A 26,390-nucleotide genomic window follows, 5' to 3' on the forward strand; every position below is an offset into this window, starting at 1 on the left:
TTTCGGCTTTCGACGCGTAAATATCCAAAGATGATCGACTTTTAGTTGTTATGAATCAAGAGAATCGAAATTTGAAATGGAATTTTTAAAAAAATGCTTACCACTCACAGGAGGCCCCGTACATAATATTAGAACGCACCCGGCGATACAGAAAATCTGAAACGTCAATCGTTTTTTTATTCTTTGGACGCCTCGACATAATTATAGTTTTGAGTTGCTTTTTTTTTTTAAATATTCCTTTGCGTACAATGAAAACTGCTGAAATACTTACACTCAACATTATTGTTTATTGTTTATAATTATTTAATGAGGATTTCACGAAAACAATGTCACTTTATGGGAAGAACTTGGCGTTTTTCGTTTGTCGATGAAAAAGGTTAGGTCGGGCGTCGATCGCGGCTCGAGTTTAAGCCACGAACTGATCACCGAGTCTGATCTCCTCGTGGCTTTATACTCCCGAAGAAATCCCTTCTCGTTCACAAAATCAACGGAGAGGCCGCGCACGGGACGTTGGCTGACATTTGACCACAGCGATGCGGCCACGGAGAAAGACCGGATTTCGTAGTCTCTCATTCACTCGAACGGGGAAAGCAACGAGAGCTCTTTCATTCTCCATAATTTCTTTCCGAGCAGTCATACGTTTCCATCAATATTGTTTACGTGAAACGTTGGAGCGAGTTCGAGCTCTTTTTCAGTTTGATCGATATTTTTTTTACTCTCAGACTTTTTCTAGCCGCCGGTATTCCAAATCCGACGAGACAACTTTTCTCTTCGATCGCTCAAGGAAAAAAAAATTAGTGTCAAATCAGTCGATTCAGAAACGAAACTACTTGAGTCAGCCAAGTGTTGAAAAGTCGATGGCTTTTTCCTGCGATTCGATTCCTCGATAAGAGTAAAAGTTTGATATTCTTACCGCGCGGATGTTTATTTATTTTCTCGCAGTCATGGCCCATGGCCAGGATCCAAGCGAGTGTGACTTTGAGCGAAAGGAAAACTTTCGTTACTGGGAGAATCGAAACTAGGCGAACCGCCGCGCCACCACCCTCGTACATATGTTTTGACGGCTTTCGTGCAGCGGCCGAAAAGCGAAACAAAACGAAAAGCGCCAAATATTCGGGGACGAAAAGATTCATAATAGAACGGGTCCGCGACGAGACTCGAATACACGCGACGTCGCAATTACGAATTCAATGAAATTTTTAACGAGCAACTTTTTATTTACTCGCTTATTTTTTCTCCCTCTTGAGTATGAATAACCCAGACGCCTCGTGTCTATTTAACGAGGTTCCGGCTCAGTCCGACTCCTCTTTTTATTCATCGGTGAAGCAGCAAGTGCGGAATAAACTGAAACTTTTTTCGTCCCACTTGAAAACACTCTCCTATGAACTCCACGTTGCGAGCTCCAAATTTTAGTGAAAGGGAATTTGCCACGATTTATTGTCGAAACGCTGTAATGAGAGAACTTTGTGCACGATCGGGACACAAAACACACAAATTCGACACACACGTCCTCCTCATAATAAACGTCAATTAAATTCATTCCACTTTCTTTTTCACTTACTTTGTCCAAATACTTTCTCTATAAAACGGCAAAATTCAATGAATAAACATTCGTTCGTTTTGTTTTACCAATAAATTATAAATCAAGAATCCGTTGAGCTCTCCACCTTCGTATCTTTCTCAGAAAAAAATCTTATATGCCTTCGCTACGAAATCATAACAATTTCATGAAATTAAAAACGTTTCGTTGAATTACTGCATTTTAATCGAATGATCAAGAAAATCTCATTCTCTCATTAAAGTGCATACCAATGTCTCGATTAAATTGATGGCTTCCGATGAATGTAGAAATTCTATTTCACATTTAAACTTTCGTTCAAATGTGAGCACTTCAATAAACTCTATCATTCGATTTAATAAAAATAAATTTTCTCACCTGCGTCCGAAGATGAAAGGCCTAAAAACATAGGTTCGAGCCTTTTTTTAACACAAAAATTTTAATTCGAGAATTTGGAAAGTTCCCTTGTAAACACGCTTCAATGGCGACCCGAACGAAATTTCTCGCAGTCACATGTCGCACACGTCAGTTTCGGATGGTCCAGTGGAATGTCAAGATGAGAATTGCCTTTATCGTGGCATATCGATTTGGTAGTTTTATAAAATCTGATGAAAAGTAGATCACTAAATTCCCATGGTTTGGTGTTTCATCAAAAACAATCGCGTGGGAGAGTTAATTCGGTGGCAAAAATTGGAACTGTTTGCATGCGAGTCGAGCTTGGCGGAGCGATGCGCGTCCATTAGAGCATATTTCGTGAGCTCCCGTTTAGAATAACAAATGAGTATAATATTCACGATTATTCAAGATAGTAGAACGTTATGGACAGCGTATGTAGCTGATCGGAGAGTTAGACTATCGCGTGTGGATCGTATTTTCTCGACTTCTTGTTTATTCCTTTTTTTTTCGTGTGTATCATCGTATACATGCAGACAACTTCGAACAAAGGAGGCGCGCGAGCGTAGCGTACTCTTGCGGAATACGAATGAATTTTCAGTCTTTGAAGGAAAGTTTTCTTCTCGAATATACGTAAAAAGTAAGAGAGTAACCAAATCAATCGGGATGAGGATCGGCTCGCGTGGATTTTTGAGACCGTTGCGAGCGCTTCGGTTAGCCGAAGTACACAAGAGTCGTAAAACACTTTATAAACATTCGTTTTAAGTTTACAATCACGTTTAATAGTTGCAAAACGTAAATAATATACATATACATAATTGCATGTTCGCTAACCGACAAAATGTCTCTATGATTAATATTATGGCTGTAAAAAAAAAACGAACTGAAGAATTGAGGAAGTAATGAATGAAGAAATGTTTCTTTACTTTTTTGCTTTCATATATATATATATATATAATCGAACGATGATAAAAATAATACATTTAATGTGATGAGTGTCCTTACTTCTTACCTATCCGTTTAATGCTTAATCGTTTTTTGTTTTTTTTCCTTTTACCTAATTTACAATGATTGAATCATTAATGTACTTGTGTGTGGGTGTGTGTGCGTGTGTGTGTGTGTGTGTGTGTGTGTGTGTGTGTGTGTGTGTGTGTGTGTGGGTTTTTAATGTCCTTATAGAGACACGCAATCGTGTGTGTACATGTGATGGAGATCCCTTAAACGCTACGTCATTTGCTCTCGTCTCCCTTTGGTTTTTTCTTCGTATTCTTTCTTTCGTAATTATTATTTTTTTAAATTTATTTTTGTCGTCGTTTTTAAATATTATTAAGGACTAGTGTGCTGAGCTTCACTCTGTCTCCAGGCGTTCGTAAATTCACACGAAAAAATTCGTTTCTCTTTTGTCGCTTATTAATTTTTGCCGCGGTTGGGTTCTCGACATATCCCGAAATCATCCGTTCGCTACGTTTCTTTCCGCTCTTCGTTCTCGTCTCTGGCGTCTCCTCTTTTTTTATTCGCTTTTATGCTCCTTTTACAAACGTACCACGACGCGACGTTTCGCTTCCGTAAATATTAAAAATCCGCGCGAAGGAATTCACACAGGCAGGAAATCAGTGGATGAAACATTTTAATCGATTTGCGAACAGCTGTCGCACCTCTCTCCCCCCCCCCCCCCCCCCCGCCCCGCCGTCCTGCTACCGGCGCCACATGTATCTCAAATCTTGTAGTATTATTAAATGCTTCTCGAGTGTTTTTACAAAAAGATAAACGAGGCAGGAATTAATTGGCAGTTTGGAAAGTATTTAACGTTTAGAAAAAACATTTTAATTCTCAGGCTGTGTTTGTCGTTTGTTTCTTTGTTTATCCTTATTATTCGTATGGTTAATTTTTGTTTTGTTTTTATTTATTTATTTTTTTTTCATTATTTTCGTTTCGTTTTGTTTGTTCATAAAAAAATGGACCTCTCGATTGATGCGACGCACTCTCGTTGAATTCTCTTACAGTGCCCTCCGGGTTCGTATATAAATTGATCGAACTATCAAATATTATCGTCGTGAAAAACATGACGAAACACAAATTTTTCTTCACACTTTCTTTGTCTCTATACTTTTTCCCTTTTTCATAACGCCGCTGTCGCAATAAAATTCTCGTGTTTTTAAATGCGTGTTTCTGTGGGTCAGTGTTCGCGTGAGTTTTTCAAGTCGACTTATCCACACGTTTGATCGTTTTTATTATTATTATTATTATTATTATGATTATTATTATTTTCTTCTTCCTTCTTCTTGTTTTTCACCTGAATCCTTCTCACTTTGTAAAGTAAAACATGCATACAGTTATATCGAGACGCGAACACTCAAGTTGATTTTTACGAGTGATGAAAGAGATGACAGAGGCGAAGCACACAGAATAATGGTACCATTTAGAATCGGAAAATGGAATTTAGAATTAGAATGTAAAAATACTATATATATGTACAATAATTAATTATAACCCGATGCTGCATTATTCAGTTCACGTTACATCGGTCCGATCGGAGAGCTTCGTCAACATGCGTTTTTTAATATTTTACTTTTTTATTTTTCATACGCTTTTCATATTTCATTCTCATTTTTTTTTTTTTTTTTAAATGTTTTTTACCCTTCGGAAAATAATACGAAAATAATGATTTTTACTCGGTAATGCGTGATTTTACGGGTCGTTGAGATTCAAAATTTAGAAAAAAAGTTTTTTTTGGTCAGAATCGAAAGATTTATTTTTGAAAATGTCTGTTTAACTGAACATTGGTAAATTAGCGGTTCGCAAAATATTTCGTTTTCTCTTCTCGAGTCGAAATTTTGAAGTGTCTCTCGTTATTGGAAATATTGATGAAATCGTTAAAAACACGAGGGTGATTGGCACACGATGTGGAAGCGGTAAGTCGTTTATAATAATCGAGTAACCGAAAGTCGATGATGGCTCATTCGGGGCTTCGTTATTAGACCAATTTTTCAAAATGCGTGTTGACGTGTCCTCGCCGTTTCGCTCTTCTTCTCTCTCTCTCTCTCTCTCTTGCATACATGAGCACAAACACACTTGCGCACGGGATTTTTAAAGCGTGAGAAAACGGATGAACAGTGAATAATGATTGGATGAAACAACACGAACAAACGTCCAACAAATTTCACAATCGTACATTCACTTTCTCCATTTTTTACGAATTCCATGTCTCAATATCGAAATTTTCATTAGCAATATTTTTTTTTTCTCTCTCTCTCTCTCTCAAACAAGTGTACAGCGACAACAATTTTCTTTTCATTCATCTACTTCGGTATGCGGACACACGATCTCAGTTACATCATTTTCACACAATAAACCAGCACCGCCCTCGATACTGTAAAGAAGAAGGGCGGGAGAATGTGTGTGTGAGAGAGAGAGAGAGAGAGAGAGAGAGAAAGAGAGAAAACAATGGAACGGAATGATGATAGAAAGGAAAATAATGCTCCGATAAACAACAACGACACCTACGAACGTGATACGAACGCATTCACTCGTTTTACAAAAAGCTCTCGTTAATTTATATATTCTCTCGTTAGCTTGATATAATTCGTCATTTGTGTCTGTTTCACGTGTCTTTTTATTCTCTTATTCCTTATCTCTTTCCCCCTTCCTCCCCCCCCCCCCCCCTCATCACCACTCTCTCGATCCAAAATCATTTCTCTACTTCGTTATCATTTTTTCCAACGTCATTCTTACATCCCCCTCATTTTCGTTAAATTCAATTTCCATATCTATCTAAATGTATATTTACACTATATACATTTCAAACGATTATCTTTATTGATTTATTTATTTATTTTTTTTCCATTTTTTGTTCTTTTTAATTTTTCTTCTTATATATCATTATTTCCCATATTTTTAATGATTGTATAATTAGGATTGACTATGCCTTAGAATAATCAACGGAATTTATGAGTTGTTTGTTTTTTTTTTTTTTGTCTTTTTTAATATTCGTTATCATTGTAAAATATCCAAATATCGTGCCACTCCAGATGCTATGTCCATCTCCGAGGTACCATATATAATTTTTTCTTGTTTTTGTCTTTTTTATCTTCCCCCCCCCGTCCTGCATTCTTATTTCTTCATCCAGGACGAATATCTGTCCGTCTTAACGTGTCTACCACTTTGATGAGCAAATACTTTGGAGATTACATAATCTAATAATGTTTCGTTTTGTTTTATTTTTTCTTATCTTTGTATGTGCTTCCTCGAGCTTCTTCTCGATCTTTCTCATTACTTTTTTTCCTACCGATCTTTTTCCCTCGAATTTTATGTGTGGGTTTGTGTGCGTGTGTGTGTGTGTGTGTGTACGTGTGTATAGATATTTATGTATATTTATATATACACATGTGCTAATCCAATAGGTATAGGTAATTTTTTAATTACAAATATAAAACATGTATATGTAAATAGAATTCTTAATTATGCGCGAACATGTTCTCTAATTGAGCATACGTGAATTTCTTTTATCATCATATCAGTCTAAGCCGATCTGTGCGGCTCCACACACAACAGCATTATTATAATAATTATTATTATTATTAATTATTATTATTTTTTAACAATATACGGCGTTCATAAGCTTGTAGATCTTATTTTTCTGTTTCTCTTTCTAATTTAACAAATCATTGCAATAATCAAATAACAATGGCATACGCTACGTAAACATTATATCGATTAAAACTTTCCAACAATACTCTCGAGCCTCGGATAATACGAATTTGCTGGTATTTTGCTAATTTTGCCTCAACGCATTCGAGAAAGCATGGTTTTCGTTCGGCATTAAACAGAGGTCTCTGATTAAATTATTATTTTTTCTCTTGTTCGGGATTTTTTTCTTTTTCTTTTTTCTCAAGTATCGTGGAAATTGGGAAATTTGGAAAAAATGCACAAACTTGAAATCTTTGTGAATATTTCACGAGGATTCTTGCAGGGGGAAATACAAAATTGCTTGGAATTTAATTTTCTAATGTTTGAAATAATCGAGGCGAACAATTCGTTTTTTCATTCGAAGCGTCGAGAGTATTCGTATAATAGACGAAACATGTACGTGTGAGCGTGTGCGTGTGGATGTGTCAGTGTATATTGATGATTCGATGACGCATTAGTGTCCCTCCGTTTGCTCTACGTTTCGTCTTCGCGCGCGTTCACGCTTTTGTTTCTTGGTTTTTTTTTTTCATTTCTTTCTTTTTTTTTTTCCATTTGAGTGTGTTTTTGGTTGCATTTAGTTGCAAAAATATACGTTCAACTACTTAGGCTTTCGACAAAACGGAAACACGTCTCATTCCAATAACGCGAATAATTCTCGAATGTACACGTACATTACAGTGGTATTTTTTTTTTAGATGCCCTACTATATTTCATCGCGTTCGTCTCCTTCTTTTTTTCCTTCCAATTTTTTCTCTCCCTTTCACTTGCTCTCTTCCTTTCCCTTCACTCATTTTGTTTTACCGTTTTAAACCTATTCGTACATAATAGTGAGACCCTCATATGATCCATATATGAATTTACTTTTGGAGTGCCGAGAATATACAGTACGGGACGTATAAATATTTCATTATTTAATCCTCGCACCCTCGTGAAAAATCATATCAGAAGCAATGATCGTAAATCAATTGCAATAATACAAAATCAGTGAGAGATGAAACCCTTAGAAGCACTGGAACGAAGAGAAACGAAAATATTTATGACGCTCAAGCTTGCATCGATGAAACGTCCCTTTTGCGGGGTCACACGTGTTTTTATTTCGTTCTTTCGGAGCAATCGATTGAACGCAGAATTTCTGTCTGAGATTCTCGTGTTGCCTGATCCTCCAAGCATCGAATTTCGTAGAGCAAAGCAAAGAAACGTGTGTTCGTAGCATTTCAAAGATGTAAACTAAAACGCAATAAATATTTTCGATAAATCGCTCACGCAAATGTGTCACGTTAAATCTAAAATTTGTCTCTATTTTCATTGGCATAACGTTACAGGAATAACGCGCTCGTACTCGGTTGACGATTCAAGGAGATTTCGAATATTCTGTCGCACTCGTGAGCCTCACGGGGGCGCTGATTGTGCGTTTTCTCATAATCGTCGTTCGTCCTCCTTGAAACGTTGACGCACTCACATATTATATTTTAAAAGGGCCCTTAGAACATCACGAATAACAAAAAAAGCACTAGTCACTCTGTCCACGGGAGTCAGACGCGTACGTGGAATATCGTGATTGTCTCGATTTCGGGGGCCTCAGCGACGCTTTAACGAAACCGCGCTCGAAGGTATCGTCCTCGCTCCGTTTCGAAGATGCTTTATTTCAATGATTATTACACGCAGACGGTTAAGTTCGTGTACTTTATTTACATATTATTGACGTCTATTATGATTAATATGTACAATTAAAACGTTTTTAAATCCCCTCTTGGGGCTGAGTATCGTAGGAGTTTTCACGTATCACCGTTGCAAATATTGAAATAAAAAATACAAAAAGAATGAGATACGAAATAGAAAGAGCGAGCTGGCTCGATCCACGCACCCTGTTCTTCTCCCTTCTTTCGTTTCAGTTATTTCCAAACTTTTTATTTCCCTTCGTCGCTTGTGCTCAGGCTTTGGATCGACCGTGCTCCGATCAGGAGATTCACCGATAAGGATTGTCTTCTCGAACTTTCTTTCTCTCTTTCCTCTCTCTGCTCCGCTCCGAGAACCTCGCCAATGGGCCAGCCGAAAATTGCACAGTTTTATCGTCGATTATCGAGCCTCAATGCCATTTTAAGCTTTCTACCCAATCCACAAATGGCTTTGCGAATATGATCGAGCGGTAATTTACAAACGGGTTGTTTTCTCGATTCTCGTTACACCGTGAACTCTCGAGGTATCGACGAGGTCACGTATCGACGGCGATTCGACGACGCAAACTCCAGCAGGCCCGGCTCAAACGAGATGTCCGTCAATGTCGGAGTACGTCGGCGTCGAGGTGAAAGTTGACAATGGATGCCCGTGGGAATGTACGGGGATGGGGCCCGCACGTGCAAATGTAACTGGCGGGGGGGGTACCGATGGTGGTATCGGTGACTTTGTTCCGGCAGTCATAACAGTGACGTCTGGGGGGGGCACAGGACGCGGTAACGTCCGATTTCTCGTCAATGTTCCGCCTCCCGTAATCCCCTGATGCTGACCAACGTGATGCTGCTGCTGCTGCTGTACCACTCCCCCCTGGTGTCCCACTACCAACGATGGATAGTACGCGCCCGGACCGGGATCCATCATCACCGGTGCCGGGCTTGGGTTTCCCTCATATCCCATATAGCGACCACTGTCCATCTCCACACTGTAAAAGTTTACGTCTGTCGGTGGGGCCGGACTGGGATTCCCGATGTAACTCGATTTCGAAACTGTTTTGGAGCAACAACAAAAAAAAATCATTTTTTCACATTCAAACATTTTTGCTTATTTATTCTTATTTTTTTTTTTATTTTCTTCTTTTTTTCTCTCAAAGCTTCAAACACAATTAACGTATCGAATGAACGAAACAATCTGGCTAACTCTGATTGAGCATCGAAATTTGTGGACTTTCGATCGGAATTTTTTGATGGAGGAAATCAAATTTTCCTCTTCAGTCTACTTCTCTGTTGTGGCATTTCGTTAAAATGGAAATTCGATTTTTAGAAGAGTTCCTCGAAATATGAAACTGCACGTCAAACGGATGAGTGTTTTGGACAAATTAAGTATTTGCATATTGATTTGGTGGAAATTTGATAAATTTTTATGTAATTTTAAAGAATTGCAATTTTCATCGTATATTGTAAAACTCATTTTCAATGTGAATTGCATCGAATATTCCTCGCCAGCATTCCAACACGCTTCGTCCCTTTTCATTGGACTTTAGTAGAATTTTTGGCATTTTTCCTCAAATGCTTTGATTTTTTTTTCATCAAGTATTTTCCGTTCTCCGCGAATTCCGGGATAAAAAGCGTTCCGATCGAGTGTTCACAAATTCGATGAGTGCCGAACGAATGAACAATGCACAATGAATGCGTGTGACACAGACGATTCATGCATGTATATACGAAAACCTCACAAGTGTATTATCAGCTCGCGTGCCTCCTCCTCGCCGTTTCTTTCATTTGTTAATCAGGGTTTATTAAAACTTGATTTTCTCTTAGTTTTCACTGACAGTCACGATGCAAACGATCGTTAAATTAGAGCCTGTGAAACACGCGAATCTCTGTATCAAGCAAGCTGATGAGTCTAGTCTCATGCTACTTTTACATGATGATGAGTGAGATCGCTTGAAAATGATCGACTCGAAATTGTTTTCTCGTCGGAATGATTCGTTGAAAGTTTTCAACATTTTGTTCGGATGAAGGACGTTACATTTGTGGGCAAGACGATGGACGCACTGGCCAGACTGTGATTTAGTGACGAATGTCTCTCGATTCAACGCAATCTTCGGGGTTATCTCGTGCCGAAGATTCTTAAATGAAAGTGCGATAAAAATGCGTGTTCGTTGATTCAAAGGCTCAAGAAATTTTGCGTTTTTTTTTTTTTATTTGCTTCTCGGTATGGAAACGAAAGTCATGCGATTGCAGATATTGACAATTATTTTACTCGGATGCAACGTAACGATGGCTGAGCTATGACAATATTTGTACAGGAAAATTTCATTCTTTTGTTCATTAGCGACTTGACGAAAACGAGAAATTTTCTCATGACATTTGCTATTTATTGTAATAGTTTCGGAACAATTACTATTGTTAAATCGTACTCAGCAGTGAAATCAAATGGTAAATAATTAATTGGAATTTCGATCAATTGTTTCGTAATGAATAGACCGAATCGAGCAATGTCTCCGTCCCAGGAACGGACACAATCGAATTTTAATGCTGGAATCTCATTGCAATCGTTTCCTTGTTTCCGGCGAGCCTTTCGATATCGGCGCCCGATTATTCGATTATTATGATTCGGTAGAACAGTTCAGTTCGTCGAGGTTTAATAAACTTTTCAATATTTCCATCAGAAATTAGCGATCTATAATTTAAACGATTAATTAATGATTAATCGAACGATTAATGAAAACGATGCGTACATTGAAAATTAGTTCGGGAAAGCAAAAAGCTTATTCAAAAATCTTCGAAAAGCTCGATAGAAATTCAGCCACGGAATTCTTAAAAATGGTGAAAAAAAGTTACAAATTTTCTTCCCAATCATCCTGAACGACTGTCAACTGTTTTACCGAAAATCTTCTTCGACTTTACACTTCCGTTTAATTCGACTAGCAAAGATGAAAGCACTCCGGAGGGTCGGACAGGAGAGACATTGAGTCACCGCATCTGCAGCGACTGAAATTTCGTTTGTTCTGGTAATGATCGATCGTGTGAATAAATAATGTTGTTCGCTGCGAGTCTGACCAGTGTTACGAGAAGACACCAAGAGCGATAAACTTGAGAGGTTTGGCACCTAGGCAGAGTCTCGAGGCGAGTAGCAGTTGTGGGTGACGCACCAGAGAGTGTCCCACTGGCTGTGGTCCTTTGGGGTGGCGAATCCATATTTATAACACCAGGAACGTGATTACTCCGGCGGCCAAGCGTGCCCTGATGATGAACCTGCATCTCGAGGCTACTTTTACCAAAGTCCTGTATACTCTGATCTATTAAATATGTACTGGCCGCTGTCTTCCTTCCCTCGTCCTAATCACCATACAGAGAATATTTTGTTTACTTATTTTTCACCAAATATTTCATTCGTTATGCTTATTTTTTTTCAATGAAATCATTTGTTTAAAAAATCGACGATTTTACCATGAAATATCGAATGTTACTGGGCAACGCTCATTGATGAGTGAAAAATCAAAACCGGAAGCTCGGTCATTCCACTTATTTTCATTGGTTTTTAGAGTTTAAACAATTTTTCTACTTTCGGAATGTATTTTCATTGCTTAATCGTGCTACTTTCGTTAGAACGGTACAAAATCAATGTTCAAGAAGAATTCGTTGCAATGCGAGTATTGAAAAAAAACAATTCGAGTCAATTCACTCCGAGATATTATGTTTGGGTAGGAATGACCCACTTTCTGGGATCGAGTTCAAGACCGAGCTTCGAAGCGAAGCTTCGGATGTTAATTTTTAAAAATCTTCATTGATTCTGACTTCGGTACTGAGCCAGGCGTTCAATTATTCGTTTTAAAATGAAAAATTTCGAACGAGAAACTTTGATTGAAGATTCAATATTCCTGGTGAGCGAAGTCAAGACCGAAAAAAATCGCTGCGATTGTAAAACAACGAAATAAATAACATCCAAATATCAATGTAGTGTCAGAGAGCGTCGGGCAATTCAAGTTTCATTGAGACAGAAAACGGGAAAAAATGAAGATTAATGGAGGTGCAAGTTTAGCGTAAACGGGCGAGGAGACGGAAGCAAAAGGCGGGAATAAAGGTACGGGCGAAGAAACTAAGTCGAAAATGGGCCAAAGAAAATGTGTTAACAGAACTCAAACCTACCCTCCGACATTACTTGTTACTAAGAACATATTGACTGATCGCACTGACCACGTAATCGTTTGCGTCGAAGTTAACGTCGCTCTTCTCGTCCGAGACTGAACTTAATTCACCGGTCATCGTGTCCCCGTTGACGGTTGATGGCGCGTACATGTCCGCAGTCTGTGATTTATTTATGCCTGCCAAAATATCAATGAATTTATGACGAATTAGGACAATTTGGTGGTGGCCAAAAATCGGCAATTATTATTGCTTCAAACAATACTTTTTTTTGTGAATATTAATCCACGGAGAATTCTGACCATAGAAACAATAAATTTATTCAAAGTAGTGACTTTATTTCGATCAATTTATTCTCTGTGGATTGAAAAATATGGATTTTTTTTTATAGCTTTCAAACAATTTGGATTATAAAATTTTCCATGAGAAAAAAATGATTTTTTTTCCAAACAGGAAATATAGAAAACTGAGAAGCATTTTTTCACTATTTCAATCACTGTTATAAACTGTTTTCTCCAATTTTATACCCCCAGGAAACTTCAGTGCCACGATTTTCGTACGTGAGTTAAAAAAATGTAGAAAATTTGATCAATAAATGACTCAACGAGTTTTTATACGCTTACACAGCTAAAAAATTGAATGAATAACAAAACAAAAGAGTTGGAAAAGAATCAGCTCAAAAGTGGATGAGATAATCTTAATTTTGTTACCTCCAAAATTGGTAAAACACGAGAAAAAAAAAAAAAAACTCAAATAAAAGTACAAACAGCAATGAATTAATGGAATAACGGAGGTTGATTCGTATAATACGAGGAAATAAAGGTGACATGAGATTTGACGGTTCGACACTTACGGGCCTTATTTCTCTTTCTCACAATGTACCACAACAAGACGAAGAGATTAACGATAAAAAAGACGACGGAAGTGGCAATGACAGTATAGACATAATTCATCGGTGAGTCGCCTTTTTCGGAGAGCACGTCCGGCAGGTTCACCTCGTTATTCGGTCCTGGTATTGCAGTCGGGGGTTGGGGAGGGGTCCAAAAATGAACAGAAAAAAAAAGAGAAAAGGAATATCCTTATTAGCGAACGATATTTACCAGAGCGCTGGGCCTTCTTTATCGACTTTAATGTGGCATAGACAATGGGCGTAGCAATGAGGAGACAAGCGCAGGCAGATACAGCGATGATTATGACGATGATGTATGATGAGTTAATCTCGCTCGTCGGTAACTGTGTTGGTGGCGCCTCGCCTGTAACCCAAGCCAATAACCCGTCACCCCGGACCGTTGAACATGCAGCGAACGTGTTAGTTTTCGATTATTTTACTCCTCGCAGAACGACCGAACAGTATCGGAAATAATTAAGGCGAATTTTTTGTTTTATTTAATTATACTTGGTGGAAGCTCCTTTCCATTTCAGTCTATTTTATATTCAAGCAACATTTTCCAAGCAGCGATTTCACCAATTATCTAATTAATCCATGCAAATTGAATTTTCTTTCAATTTTTCAAGATTCTTGAGTCGCCTTCTAATTCTCGAATTTTAGTCTATTTCCTACTTTTCAAATTTATGGAAACTGACGGAATACAGCGTTCAAAGTATTCTCAAGACTCTGCCAACCGTCGCTAATCGCTTATCGCTGCAAGGTTTACAATATTTTCGAATATTTTTAAAACTATTACTCCTACTACCGCAATCGCACCTTTACCACAAAACCCGAGCTCAAACAATGTTTATTCAACGAGGATTTTACACCGTAATGCTGTTACAAAATTCATCGACGTATAACAACGTCGTAATTTTCATCCATTTTTATATATTCTACGAAACGTCGAAAATTCAACGTCGATTTTTAAAAAAGCCGAACGTTTTATATTTTTAAGCTCCGTAGAATCATTCGCGAATTAATCGCTTTAATTAAGCCCATGCATACAAGTTATCTGCATTTAGCCAGTTATTTTTTTGCCATCGTTACACATACTCCGAGCTATTTGTTTTACGAATGAACCCCGTTGAATAATTTACGTATTGAGGAACGAATTTGATACGGAAATCTATTAATTTTTCGAGCGTGACGTTAATAAAATATTCATTCGGTTGAGGATTCATCGAAGCGTGAATTTGTTGTTAAAATTTATCGGAGATTAGCCGGAACCGTATTCCGAATAATTAATATTTAATTCCATTGTCGATATTTGAAATAAAAACTGACAAATTTTTTTCAATAAAATACTGAAAGAATGATACTCGTTTTGTCCGTGCGAAAGTGCGGATTATCCGATTCATTATCGTTTTGTCAATGAAAACAAAGAGTCTGGAATACAGATAAAAACACACGGGGTCACGAAAAAAATACGTTCCTCAATAACCGCAAGGTTTATCGAAAATTCGCGATGTTAAAAACTGACGATCAATGAGCATGAAGTGAGCGATTTGTGTCATGGACGAGTCATCGTCATTGATGTGGAGAAACATTTTTGACAAAAAAGAAAGCCTGTCGCTGCACTTTCCACAATTATCGGGTATCGACATGAGATTTAATCGTTTTGAATGGGGGAAAAAAAAAGACGAAACGATTAAAACTCATTCTCATACCCAGTAGATCTGAGTTTACATCGTTGGAATGCAATTTTGTTATTTATCGGTGGCATTTTCATCGATTTTTTCATCGAATGATTTTGTTGCATTCCAATGAAGCTTCTACGTGACTTTACGTTTGTTTATTATCCCGAAGCATATTGAAAATGGTTGAAACTTACGTAACGTTTGGACCTTGACCACATCCGGTAGAAAACGACTTTCGCCTTTGGCGTTGATGGCTTTTATACTGAAAACATAATACGTTCCGAGTTTCAGGCCGGAAACGAGAGCCGTATAATTTCCAGGACTGATGTCCATGTAATAGTAACGGTCTTCGTTATCGAGTGCTTGTCGCCAGCGAATTTGATGGGAGGTATTCAAACCGCCGTCGAAACCACGCTTCCATATGAGCGTAACCGAATCGTGGGTCACATTGAAAACCTCGAGATCGCTCGGTTGATCGGGGGGCGAAGTTACGTTCAAATGTATTTCGTCGCTCGAGTGTCCCATTTTGTTTCGAGCTTGACAAACGTATTTCCCGTAATCTTTCGAGTTCACGTGATGCACCGTCATCGTCGATTGAGCTTCGAGCTTCGATATCTGTTGGGCATCAGTCATTCGAAATGTCAGGCAAATGATAATCTTTCGATTCCATAATATTCTCATTCATGGGATTTAGTACCTCAAATTTTTCAATTCGAATCGAGATATTTTGTCTTTCAAATGTTTGTTTTTTCCAAATTATCACTTACGTTGCTGTAGACGATCTCGTATTTCTGGGTCCCTACGTTAGACAACGTTTTCGAACCGAACATCCAAATGAACTTCGGCATTGGAGAACCTCGTGCTTTACAGTAGAGCTTGACACTGTCCCCTTTGGTGGCCGCAGCTTTTCTCGTCAGGGGCGTGTTCATCATCACAGGCTCAACTGTTGATGAAAATGAAATTTTATAAAAAGTATGAAATTATCGATTTCTCCGAGTTTTTCACGAGCTTTTTATCCAGCTTTTCTTCAAAGCTCAAAATCCTTGTTTGCTTTCAAAAACCAATCATGCTTCAAACGCATAAGTCGGGTATAAACGTCGCCAGAACCAACAACTTTGCAGTATGTTTGTCCAATTATCGGATACTATGTTTCCCTTACGGTTTTACTAGCGATTGTTCCTTCATAAAAATACGTCAGAATGTTCTTTCATGCTATTTCACAGCCTCAGAAGATTGGAAGGAAGGTGAATCCTGACGCAGTGACCGTAGAACGCTTTAAGCAATTTACGCTTTTTCCATTGTCATGCAATAATTGGAGTAGAAATGTTTCTGATATAAAAAATTTGGTCTTGAATAATTGCCAAAATTGATTTAGTGGTTGGAAGCTCAGCTTTTAGATCACCAAAATGGAAATTCTCGTTTGATTTATATGAAAATCGAGAAAAATAATCAATCACCTTCTACTTGATTTTGTACGTACAATTAGTTATGAAGAGAATAGGCTCTGAGGTAACGTTTCCAATTCCATTGTTGACATTGCAGCGATATTGGCCGACGTCCTCTTGTCCAGGATTTTCAATATGAAGGTAGGAGGTTTTGTTGGCGAAGGAGGTTGAATATCGAACAGCGAGTTCGGAGTTAGTGCCATCTTTGAACCAGGTGACGTATTCGTCACCGATCGGGCTGCCGTCTATTTCGCAGAACAATTTGGCCTCCTGGTTTGGTGGGTACACCAAATCGCTTTTCGATGTTCTTTTTATTTCGGCAGCGTCTGTAGCGACAAAAAAACGACAAGGAAGAAATAATTGCATTGAAACTTAAAACGGTGTGGGAAGACTTGTGCGAAAGCTCGAAGGTAAACTCACATTGCACCGTCAAATTTAGTTGATAAAATGTTGTTCCCTCTTTGTTGGTTGCCTCGCAAATGTAAGTTCCGGCATCGGTGCGAACCAATCTCGTTATATTGAGAGTCGCGCTACGCGCCGTTATTCGTATGTTTTTATCGGTGCTCAACGGCAAACCATCCCTCGTCCACGTGTAATTTACGTCCGACGGATTCGCCTTGGCCGAAACTGATATGACGTAGGGCTCACCTTCCATCCCTATCAACTCGTTCGCCTCCAACGTCTCGAATTTCGGTTTGTCTGTGAGAAGGTCAAAAAACAAAATTTATCGGTCCACTTTTTTTTTTCACTGTGATCGAAATCAAATGGAAATGACTCGTCGCTTTCCTGGATATATGTTTTGAGAATTTCTCAAAAAATGGAGATTTTGAAAGAGTGAACAATTACGAAACTCACAGAGAACATTGAGCGTCGTGGCGTCGAGGCTCGCCCTCTGCATCTGGATATTCTTGGCTTCACACGTGTAAATGTCACCGTTCATATTTTCGGTCAAGTCCAACCTTAATTCGACTCTCGAAATGGCACCCCCGTGTTCAGCGACTTTGGTGCTATTCCTCGTGCTCTCGAGCGCCTGTCCATGGTTGAACCATGTCATGTGAGCCGGTGGATTGCTGCTGCTCGATTCACAGATTATTCGGCCGACTTGGCCAGCCCGAAATTCCTTTGGCTCGTGAGTTATTTTAACTTTGGCTGGTGGGACTGAAAAGCAAATCTATTAATTCACAGGCTCGAGTCAAAATTAATGCTCCGTCGAGATAATAAAATGGTCGAATTTACTTACAATTCACGCGGAGCACGAGTTCACGGCTCATTGGAACAACAGTGGCAGAATTGACCGCCTCGCATCTAACTTTCGCATTGTTGTCCGACGCATTTACGAGAATTTCCACTTCGTTCGAGGCAACTTCGTCTCGAAATTTCGTTGTCCCAGAAATCTGTAAGCATAACGATGAATTCTGATGAAAATTCTCCGACGAGAATATGCTGCTTTATTCTGAATTTTCATTCAATTTATCATCTAAAGGAATCGTTGCAATATTTTCCCAACATAAAATTGCCCTAATTGGGGGCAATTTTCAAAGGCAACGAAAATATTGGTCGATTGAATTTTTCGCTTTTTAGCTCTCCATTCTTGAAATATTTTTTTAATTCAGGACTATGCAAATTGTTGTTTACCTCGCCTTTGATACTTTCTGCAAGTCAATTTACCTTCTTTCTTCACTCTTATTCGCTTTTACATTTTCGATCTGAATCTTTTGCCCTTTATGAATTACATTGTGCTTTTCAAGTCTTAACTCGATATTCTTCGCTCAGAATTCTTCAGTCTCAACTACGTATATATTAGACCCGTCGTTCTTTGCTCATCGCGCTCGTATTTTCACCTTGTTTTCTTTTTTTCTTTTTTTTTTTTTACTTTTAACACTTTGTTCGGTACTTCCTGCGCCCTTACACTTGAATTTCTATTCGGTACCGTATAATATCAACATTTTACTTTTTAATCTACATTCTCTCAAAGTCATTCTTTCCTTCATACTTTTTAACGTTTCATTCTGTTTCACCTGGCATTCTTATTTTTCACCTCTAACTTCGTACTGTTTACTTTTATTATGCTCCCATCAATTTGAGTTAATATATTCCGCACGTTTTCCAACGTCCTCACGCTTGCCCATTGTTTATTCCGTTGCCTCGTTCTTCGTGCGATCGCTTCATTTACGATCGCTTCGATTTTTATGCATCTTTTGAAAGTTCATAAAAATTCATTGAAATCAGTGTTTCGAAGGGAGTCTAAGATTTTTATCGAGACAGCAGAATCCGACGAATGAAAATTTTACCATAAAAACTTGACGTTTATCGTTAAACATGTCTTCTCATCACCCAACCATGCATCGCTGTCAATTCCACCGATTATTTTCTCGTCGAGGAGGAAATGCTGGTAAATATCTTACGTTTCTGTCGTTCTTGTACCAGGTGAGTGACGCAGGAGGATTTCCAGCGATGGCAGTGCACGTCAGTCTCAAAATAGCACCGGCGTCGATGTTTGTGTGCTGATCAAACCCAATTATGTCGAGAGCAGTAGGCGGATCTGTGACGAGAAAGAAAAGTAAATTTGAATTCAGTATTTTCCATAGTTCTTTTTTTTTTTTTCGAAATTGGCTTTGTTGGGGGACGAGGATGGATGAAAATGAATTCGCGCTGATAATCCGGTGTCGAGGTGCTTTTCGAACGATGCTTTAAGCTCGTTTCACCGTTTTTCAGGCTCTGCGTGAAAATGTTTATAAATCCCGTTGAAAATCGATCGGCAAGAGCTTGAAATGGAAAAATACGTACAAATAACGTTAACGATGTGCGTGCCGGTGACGGTAGTGCCGATTCTCGCGTTCATCGCGTGACAAATAACAACGACGCGTCGTACTTCCTTGCTTATCGTGAACGTGACGTTCGACGTTGTGATCCAGCCGCCGTTGGTCGCCGGCACAGTTCTCTGCGTGCTGTTACTGAAATTAACGCCACCGACGGTCCACTTGATGTCCGCAGGTGGATTCGACTTGGCAGTGGTGCAAACGGTCGTTACTTCCTGCTCGGCTTTCGCCTCGGACGCTCCGGTTATTTTAACATCGACCGGTGAGACTGAAAATGGAAAATTTCCAATTGAGCGCGTCATAAAAACGAATGTTTGCGAAAAAAATTCAAATCGGCGGGTACAACCGGGAGAAATGAATCGAAATTTTTCGGTTAAAAGCACAAATGGAAATACGAAGTTGAAATATGTAATATCAAAATGAAATCCATACACGGGAAAAAGGCAAAATAAAAACAAAATTAAAACCACTGTGGGAAGCGAGACTTTCTGACAAATAACGAATATTTTCATCCGAATGATACGTAAATATTAACTTTGGCATCAAATTCACCGCGGATATGAAAGAAGTAAATTTTATTTAACACAAAAAATAAAGAGCGAGGATAAAACCTGGAAATTGAAATTCCCTCTAATTTTATAAATAAAAATAATAATTCTCGTTCGAACGAAAAACAAATCGAGTGTCAATGGGAAATGTGTCAGCCTCGGGAAACCCGAAACTTTACAGCGGTGAGTGATTTTTATAAAATCACAGATAAAAAAAAAAAAAAACGAAAAAAAAAACGACGAAAAAAACAATTCGCGAGGCTTTGAATCAGTCGAAAAGAACGATTTTTTTTGGACCCCTTTCCAGTGCAATTCCAAACCAACGATAAATCATTGTTTCCGTTGGTGCTGAAATACTCACACAAAACGGTCAGATCCACGTGCACATTCATCGGCGACAGGGTCATGACATTCGAGACCTCGCATCTGTATCTGGCTTTATCGTCCTCGGCGCGCGCCGTAAAAGACAACGTACTTTCGGATAGTCTGCCCTCGGTACGATAAACGGTGTTGAGGCTCTCCGAGTTACGGAACCAGACTATCTGAGCCGGGGGGTTCCCGCCCCTCGATCTGCAAACCAACTCGACCTGATGTCCGCGCTGAATAACTTCGCCTTCCGTGTATCCCTCGATGTAGGGAGTTCCGGGGGGATCTGTAAGTCGAACGAAGTTGAACGAGGGCTCGGAAATGGCGGCAAGAAATGAAAACCCGTCGATTTTCGTCGCTCAATCGTTTATCGAACGCGACGTTGGTGGCTTCTCGAAGAAACATTTAAAAAATGATGGATAATGGAAAATTTGACAAAAATTCAAGACGATTCGACTCACAGAAAACTGAGAGTTTGACCGTCGCTCTCATGGGCCTTCCAACTTTAATCGCGGGATGTCTAGCATCGCAGGTGTAATCAGTCTCGTCGTCGTCCTGCGTTGGCGTTATCGTAATCGATCCATGGGTGTCGTATTTGAGCAATGTTTTCCTCAGCTCGCCTGGCTTGACCAGTTCTTTGTCTGGAAAAAAAGAGGGCACGGGAACGAAATTACTTAAGTGCGCGCGATCGAAGTTTTCAGTTATGTATTTTTACACCGGACATTGGCCTTTCGCTGAGATCGCGAGACACGAAATCGTTGAATTCAAGTCGACCAAAGTTATTCTTTCAATTTATCGCTATTTTGAGAGGAAACGTTCGCTTTCCAGTCATTCGTTTCCACGTGTGAAGAAGCAACGTTTCAAAAGATTCGTAACGTTGCTAACGATCGTTGTGGCACTCGGGGAGAAAAAGGCTTTCAAAGACGGCAGAATATATCGGATTTTCGGAGTTGTTTCAACAGCGAATTGCTCTTGATTTCGTCTCAAGTATATTCGTAAACTCTGGCAGCAGCAGCCCGATAAGAGCGCCGGAGGTTGTGATATCGTTTTTGTTTTTTAATCGGATGCTGCACCGCCCCGCCCCGAAGGAGCAGATTTTTGGTCTTCGTTAACGGGAAGAGTTTTGGCAGCGGGGCTAATGACCGTAACGTGCTCGCGGTTCTCAACGTTGTCGGGAATCTCGGGTGAATGGGGAAGGCCTATCCCTCAACGGATTAAAAGCTCACACATATAGGAGAGGTCGAGGGTTTTTCAGTCCCTGCTGTGAGATTGGCGAACCGCGTGCTCGGTGCTTCGCTGCGGATTACACGAGCCCATGAGGCATTAAAAAAAGGGGCTTGAAAGAGGAGCAAAGAAAGCAGGAAAAATGGAGCTTTCGCGAGGTAATTTCTCTGCGAAACTATACACGCGCTCTCCGGATATTTCGCTTCGTGATTAATGCTTCTCAAATTTCTGCAAAATTTCACTCCAAAATTCGGCGGAAAAATCCATTTTTTCTTCTTCATTTTTCATTTAATTTTCATTTAAATCGTCGTTTGACTCCGACCTCCGAGCCCCTCCGCGTTCATTCGAATCCTCATTTTTTCAACGAATGATTCGAGGTGAAACCCGCCGCGGTATATTCCGCCGATTCGTGATTTACCATCTTATGGAATCTGACATATTTAGTGCGAACCGCCCGCGAGCGCATGCTTTATTACCGTTCGAGCTTCGCGCAGGTTAGTCCAATTTTCAGCACAAATTATCTAGATTTTACGGATATGCCATATGGCCTCGAGTGACGATCGATAAAGCCGTTTAAACTTGATGGTTTTCAGGCTCATTCGTGTGCTGCTTCGCCATAATAAACGTCAAGCTACAGCTCAAAAACCGTTACATCGGATGGCGCATTAAATTTTGCATACAATCCCGACGCGCTTCGCCCCTTTCCTTCTTTTGTATTATTTATTTTATTTTTTACAATTTACGAGGCGATCGGATGAAAAATAAGACAACTTTTGGCCTCGAGACCCAGCAGCGATGTTTTTCGCGACTTTCGTCCTGTGATTATCATCCGGATCGAGCAGGAATGAAAAGGAGTTTTAAAAACGAACGAAAATGAGAAAGAAAACATTGAAACGAAGGTGTAAAAAGGAATATTCGTAACAATGGCGACGGGGAAAGTCAACGAAAAAATGTTCGAGCCGAAATTCCCGAGGAAGAAAATAAAACAGTATTTCATTGTTTCGAAAGCCCGCACCGAAGATCCCCCGGCATACTGTCAGGAGGGAGCTCTCAGTCGTAAAAACCATTGGACAGTTGAGTCTCGTTCCCCTAAGTAATATTTGCGAGGAGTAAAAACGAAATCTACGAATATTCACGAAAAGGATAAATAATATGTAATATGAAATTTGGCCGTTCCCGGAAAGAGCGAATGGGCGAGAGGGGTATATAAAAATCGGAAAAACAATTTGTGGCATTCGAGCTCCGGGATTGGCCAAGCCCCATGTATCAGGTTCGGTACAATAGCGAATCGTAGAATCGCGTATTCACATTTTGTTTCTTCCTCTATTTTTATAGGATCGCGTACTACTCTGTGCTGGGAGCCCGAGTGTACGCAAGCAGGATCGTTCGAGTCGTTCCAGAGCGAAACATTCGTCGGGGAGTTTGGATGAAATCTCGAGCTGAAAGCTCCGAGGCTTCCGGCCAGAGGGGGGCCGAGAAGTACGAAGACTTTGGATAAATAACAAAAGAGGAATAAGGGCGAGAGGGCAAGCGGGCTTTTACTGGACAAGCACTGGCAGCATCCTCTTTTTGATGCTCCCTCCGCACCGGTATGTTTGTGCAGAGGAGAGTGTACGCTCGTATTTTATTTTGGAAACGGAGGTCCGGGGAGACAGGCGTTCTCCGCGGTTTTCCGCGAGTCCCGGTGGACACGGGGACACGGATGACGGGATCCGGGGCCAAGATTTTTCTCCGGGCGCTTTCGCTCGCGGAGCATTTTACCTCATCGCACGTAAAGCCTCTCAGCTGACGCGGAGATTTACACTTTGGTGGAGTTTCGCGCGGTAATCCGAAGAGTACACGCACTCGCGGGAGTGCGCAGCGGACTCCGAAATAAAAGGGGGCAATGGGGGGGAGGAGGGAAGAAAGCGAAGAAAGCGAAGAGGAACTTGTGCAGCCACCGGAAGCGGGAAAGCTCGGTGCTCCGAGGGCCAGCAAAAAACGAGTCGGGCGCTGTAAGATCGCGAACAGGGAAACGGCTCGCGGTGCGCCGGATATAAGTTCGAGAGCTTTTCATAGAGAGATCCCGGGGAGAGGGAAGGGGAGAGAAAACGGTTGATTTTTCAAATTGGAGCGCAGCCAGAGCCGTGTGTATCGTCCTCGTCCAATGGACCAAGGAGATAAGCCCGCAAGGATAAATAAGTGAGATGAAATTGAGAAGGGAGCAGGAAAAGTAAAGGGCGCGGAGGGGAACGAGACAAATCGGCGAGGCTCAAGGGGCAAGGGGCGAGGTTCGCGAACGCAAAGATGAAAAACAAAACTGAAAAGCTTGCTTTTTATTCGTTTTCATTGTTTTCCTGCCCCCCCCCCCCCTGCCCCCCCCCCTCCCCAACGACTCAAGTGTTCTTTTGTTCGTTGATATACTTTCGTACGTTTATCCATGCAATACACGCGCGGAGGAGCATACACCGATAGAAGGTACGTATCTGTTGGATTTATGGTTGAAAATGAAAAAGTCGTATGGCAAATAGGTCGTTTCTCAGTGGAACTTGAATCGTACGCCTCCGTAATGCTCAGCAGCCCCGGCGAGTCGTGCGTTTACATGACTCCGGGCGCACCAGGCATATACCTATAATACTTTGAACAAACGGAACACGAGGGATAAAGCCTCGAGTAAAAATAGAGGAGAAAAATAAAAAAATAAAAAAATGAAAAAAATAAAAATAAAAAAATAAAAAAAAAAAGAGAGAGATAAGCAACCAGCACAGCGCAGGAGGAATAAAATGAATAAAGGAGAAGAAGAGATCCGTTGCGGGCAAGCAGTTGCGAGGATATCCGGAAAATGACTTTTCCAGAATATCGCATGATGTATTGGGAGCAGCACGAGAGAAAATCAAAGGGACCGAGAGGAGAGAGAGAGAGAGAGAGAGAGAGAAAGTTTGGGAATAGAGTGATCCTTTTTACTTTCGGACGGAAGGATGCTGGACGTGGCAGGGGCGCGGTTCAGCTTTTGCCCCGCTGCGCTTGACGATGCTACCCGAGGCCGGTGTGTGGGAGGGTTGCGAATCGATAGCCCGGGATATATACCGAGCGCGGGAAAATCACTCTCTGCGACGAGCCAGAAGCAGCTTCGTCGTCGAAAGCGTTTCGCGTTCTCGGATCGCCGGGCTTACCGCTTCCTTCGCTCTCTCTCTCTCTCTCTCTCTCTCTCTTGCACTCTCGTACCATTTTTCTCCCTTTTTCATCTCTCTTTTCATCGCCCTTATACTTTTTACCTCGTTCTATATACAGCCGAGCTGCTAGTTTTTCTCTCATTCTCTCGCTCATTTTCATTCTCGAATAAAGTTGAGCTTTCCACGATTTTACATATATATATTTGTCTGTGTATACGTTTCAAGACGACTCGAGGACAGAAGGGCGTCGAGTTCAGTCCCAGGGAGGCCGCGAAAGCGCCTTTGCGAACCGAAATCCCGCCGCGTACCCCGCGCTTTTGTACCCTCAAATCAAAAGAATCTTATCCGAGCTATACTCTTCCTTCGAAATCTTCGAAGATACGCCTTTCCATCTATTAGTATCAAGTTTAGTGGATATAAACCTCTTCGTTTCGTATCCGTGGCACGACGAAAATTTAACCGGGCAATCCTCCAGCTACGGCATTTTCTATACGGTTTAACCTCCCTCGCTCTCCCTTCAGCCTTTCTCTCTCTTTCTCTTCCTCCTTCTCGAGCGAAACTCCCGAAGAACGCTCAAACAGCACCCTGCTCCCCGCGGTCGCGCATCGCTCCTCCGAATCTTTGTGGCAACGGGGAAGAAGGATTCCTCGGATTATTACCGGTGCAAACGGACGCGAACGACGATGAGGCAAAAAGACAGAAAGGAAGAGACAAAGGGGCGAAGAGGAGCGAACGAGGAAGGTGGGGGGGGGGGGGGCGAGGATTGCAAATTTTCTTTGAGTGTTACTCCGGTAGCGAGGCCAATATATCTCGAGTTTGAATATCGTAGCGATCGGTTATCGATTCTCCTTTTTTACTCCCCCCGCTTCCCCTCTCTCGGAGAGAAAGCAGCTTTGACTTTGTAAAGAATTCTTCATCCTCCTTCTTTCTTTTCTCTCATTTTTTTATGCAGTTCTGAGCAACGGCGAAGTTTCGAAGATAGCAGAATATCACTTGCGGAAAGCTCCCGCGCACCGTTTCCCCCTAAACCCTCTGTTTCCGGAATCATAAAAGCTCACATACTCCTTTTGTGTATCCGAGCGGGCGAATTTGACGTGGAAAATGAGAGGAAATTCGGTTGGGGGATTAGCGTTCCAATGCGTGACGCGCTCGCGGAGGGATCAAAGCTTTTGTAATTTTGGATATTCGAGAGTAGAAAAAAAAACTTTTGGACACTTGACGAACTTGGGAAATGAATGCTTCCTCACTCATTTACAACTCCCGTTTCTCGTTAAGGCAACGCGCGAACAAAGCTGCCAAATTTGAGCACGCAGCCGTCCCATTGCTCGACTCAATATCCATTTTGTTACCTTAAATTTTGCACGCACGCATGCACGTCAGCCTCACAATGAATAAAACAAAAGGAAACGCGAACGTGCAACCCGAGCCGAGCGTGCAGCCTCGGAGCGCAGATTCGAAAAGCGCAGGCAAAACCGGCCCCGCGCGCGCGGCTGTGAATGGGAGAAAAACAGAGCCAGCTCATCGGCCAACGTACCGACGCAAGTAGAAACTTCTGATATCGGTCAGACGCCTGTTTTCCCCGTGTCTCGTCGCACTCGTCCGAACGGAAAGAGCGCTATTTTCGGTTCGATTTTTAAAACAACCTGTACCACCACTCCCCTCAGTCTGCTCCATTACCGCCAATATTTTTGTGCACTCCTTTTATTTCCGAGTGGAGAGAGAGAGAGAGCAAGAAACGCGAATGTGGATTGGCAACACGAAACTGAGCTCCGCGCGGGAACCATCGACTAAATATCGGACTTTGTCACA

At 40.8% G+C, this 26,390-nt stretch overlaps 1 protein-coding gene across 1 annotated transcript in view; it reads right to left on the reverse strand.

The window, feature by feature from the left end:
• Positions 1 to 2,710: 2,710 nt before the first annotated feature.
• sns (sticks and stones) overlaps positions 2,711 to 26,390 on the reverse strand; it is a 198,345-nt gene continuing 174,665 nt past the window's right edge. Inside the window, exons 5-18 of the mRNA XM_043427271.1 lie at positions 20,667 to 20,846; positions 20,201 to 20,491; positions 19,260 to 19,559; positions 18,878 to 19,014; positions 17,713 to 17,866; positions 17,328 to 17,630; positions 16,893 to 17,171; positions 16,508 to 16,798; positions 15,795 to 15,970; positions 15,222 to 15,642; positions 13,560 to 13,712; positions 12,511 to 12,638; positions 11,466 to 11,652; positions 2,711 to 9,357 (exon numbers count right to left, since the gene is read on the reverse strand). Coding sequence (XP_043283206.1) covers positions 8,897 to 9,357; positions 11,466 to 11,652; positions 12,511 to 12,638; positions 13,560 to 13,712; positions 15,222 to 15,642; positions 15,795 to 15,970; positions 16,508 to 16,798; positions 16,893 to 17,171; positions 17,328 to 17,630; positions 17,713 to 17,866; positions 18,878 to 19,014; positions 19,260 to 19,559; positions 20,201 to 20,491; positions 20,667 to 20,846 — 3,461 coding nt within the window. The 3' untranslated portion in view covers positions 2,711 to 8,896. The remainder of the gene's footprint in view (positions 9,358 to 11,465; positions 11,653 to 12,510; positions 12,639 to 13,559; positions 13,713 to 15,221; positions 15,643 to 15,794; positions 15,971 to 16,507; positions 16,799 to 16,892; positions 17,172 to 17,327; positions 17,631 to 17,712; positions 17,867 to 18,877; positions 19,015 to 19,259; positions 19,560 to 20,200; positions 20,492 to 20,666; positions 20,847 to 26,390) is intronic.

The sequence above is a fragment of the Venturia canescens genome, chromosome 8 (genome assembly GCF_019457755.1).
Source record: "Venturia canescens isolate UGA chromosome 8, ASM1945775v1, whole genome shotgun sequence".
Lineage (NCBI taxonomy): Eukaryota > Metazoa > Arthropoda > Insecta > Hymenoptera > Ichneumonidae > Venturia > Venturia canescens.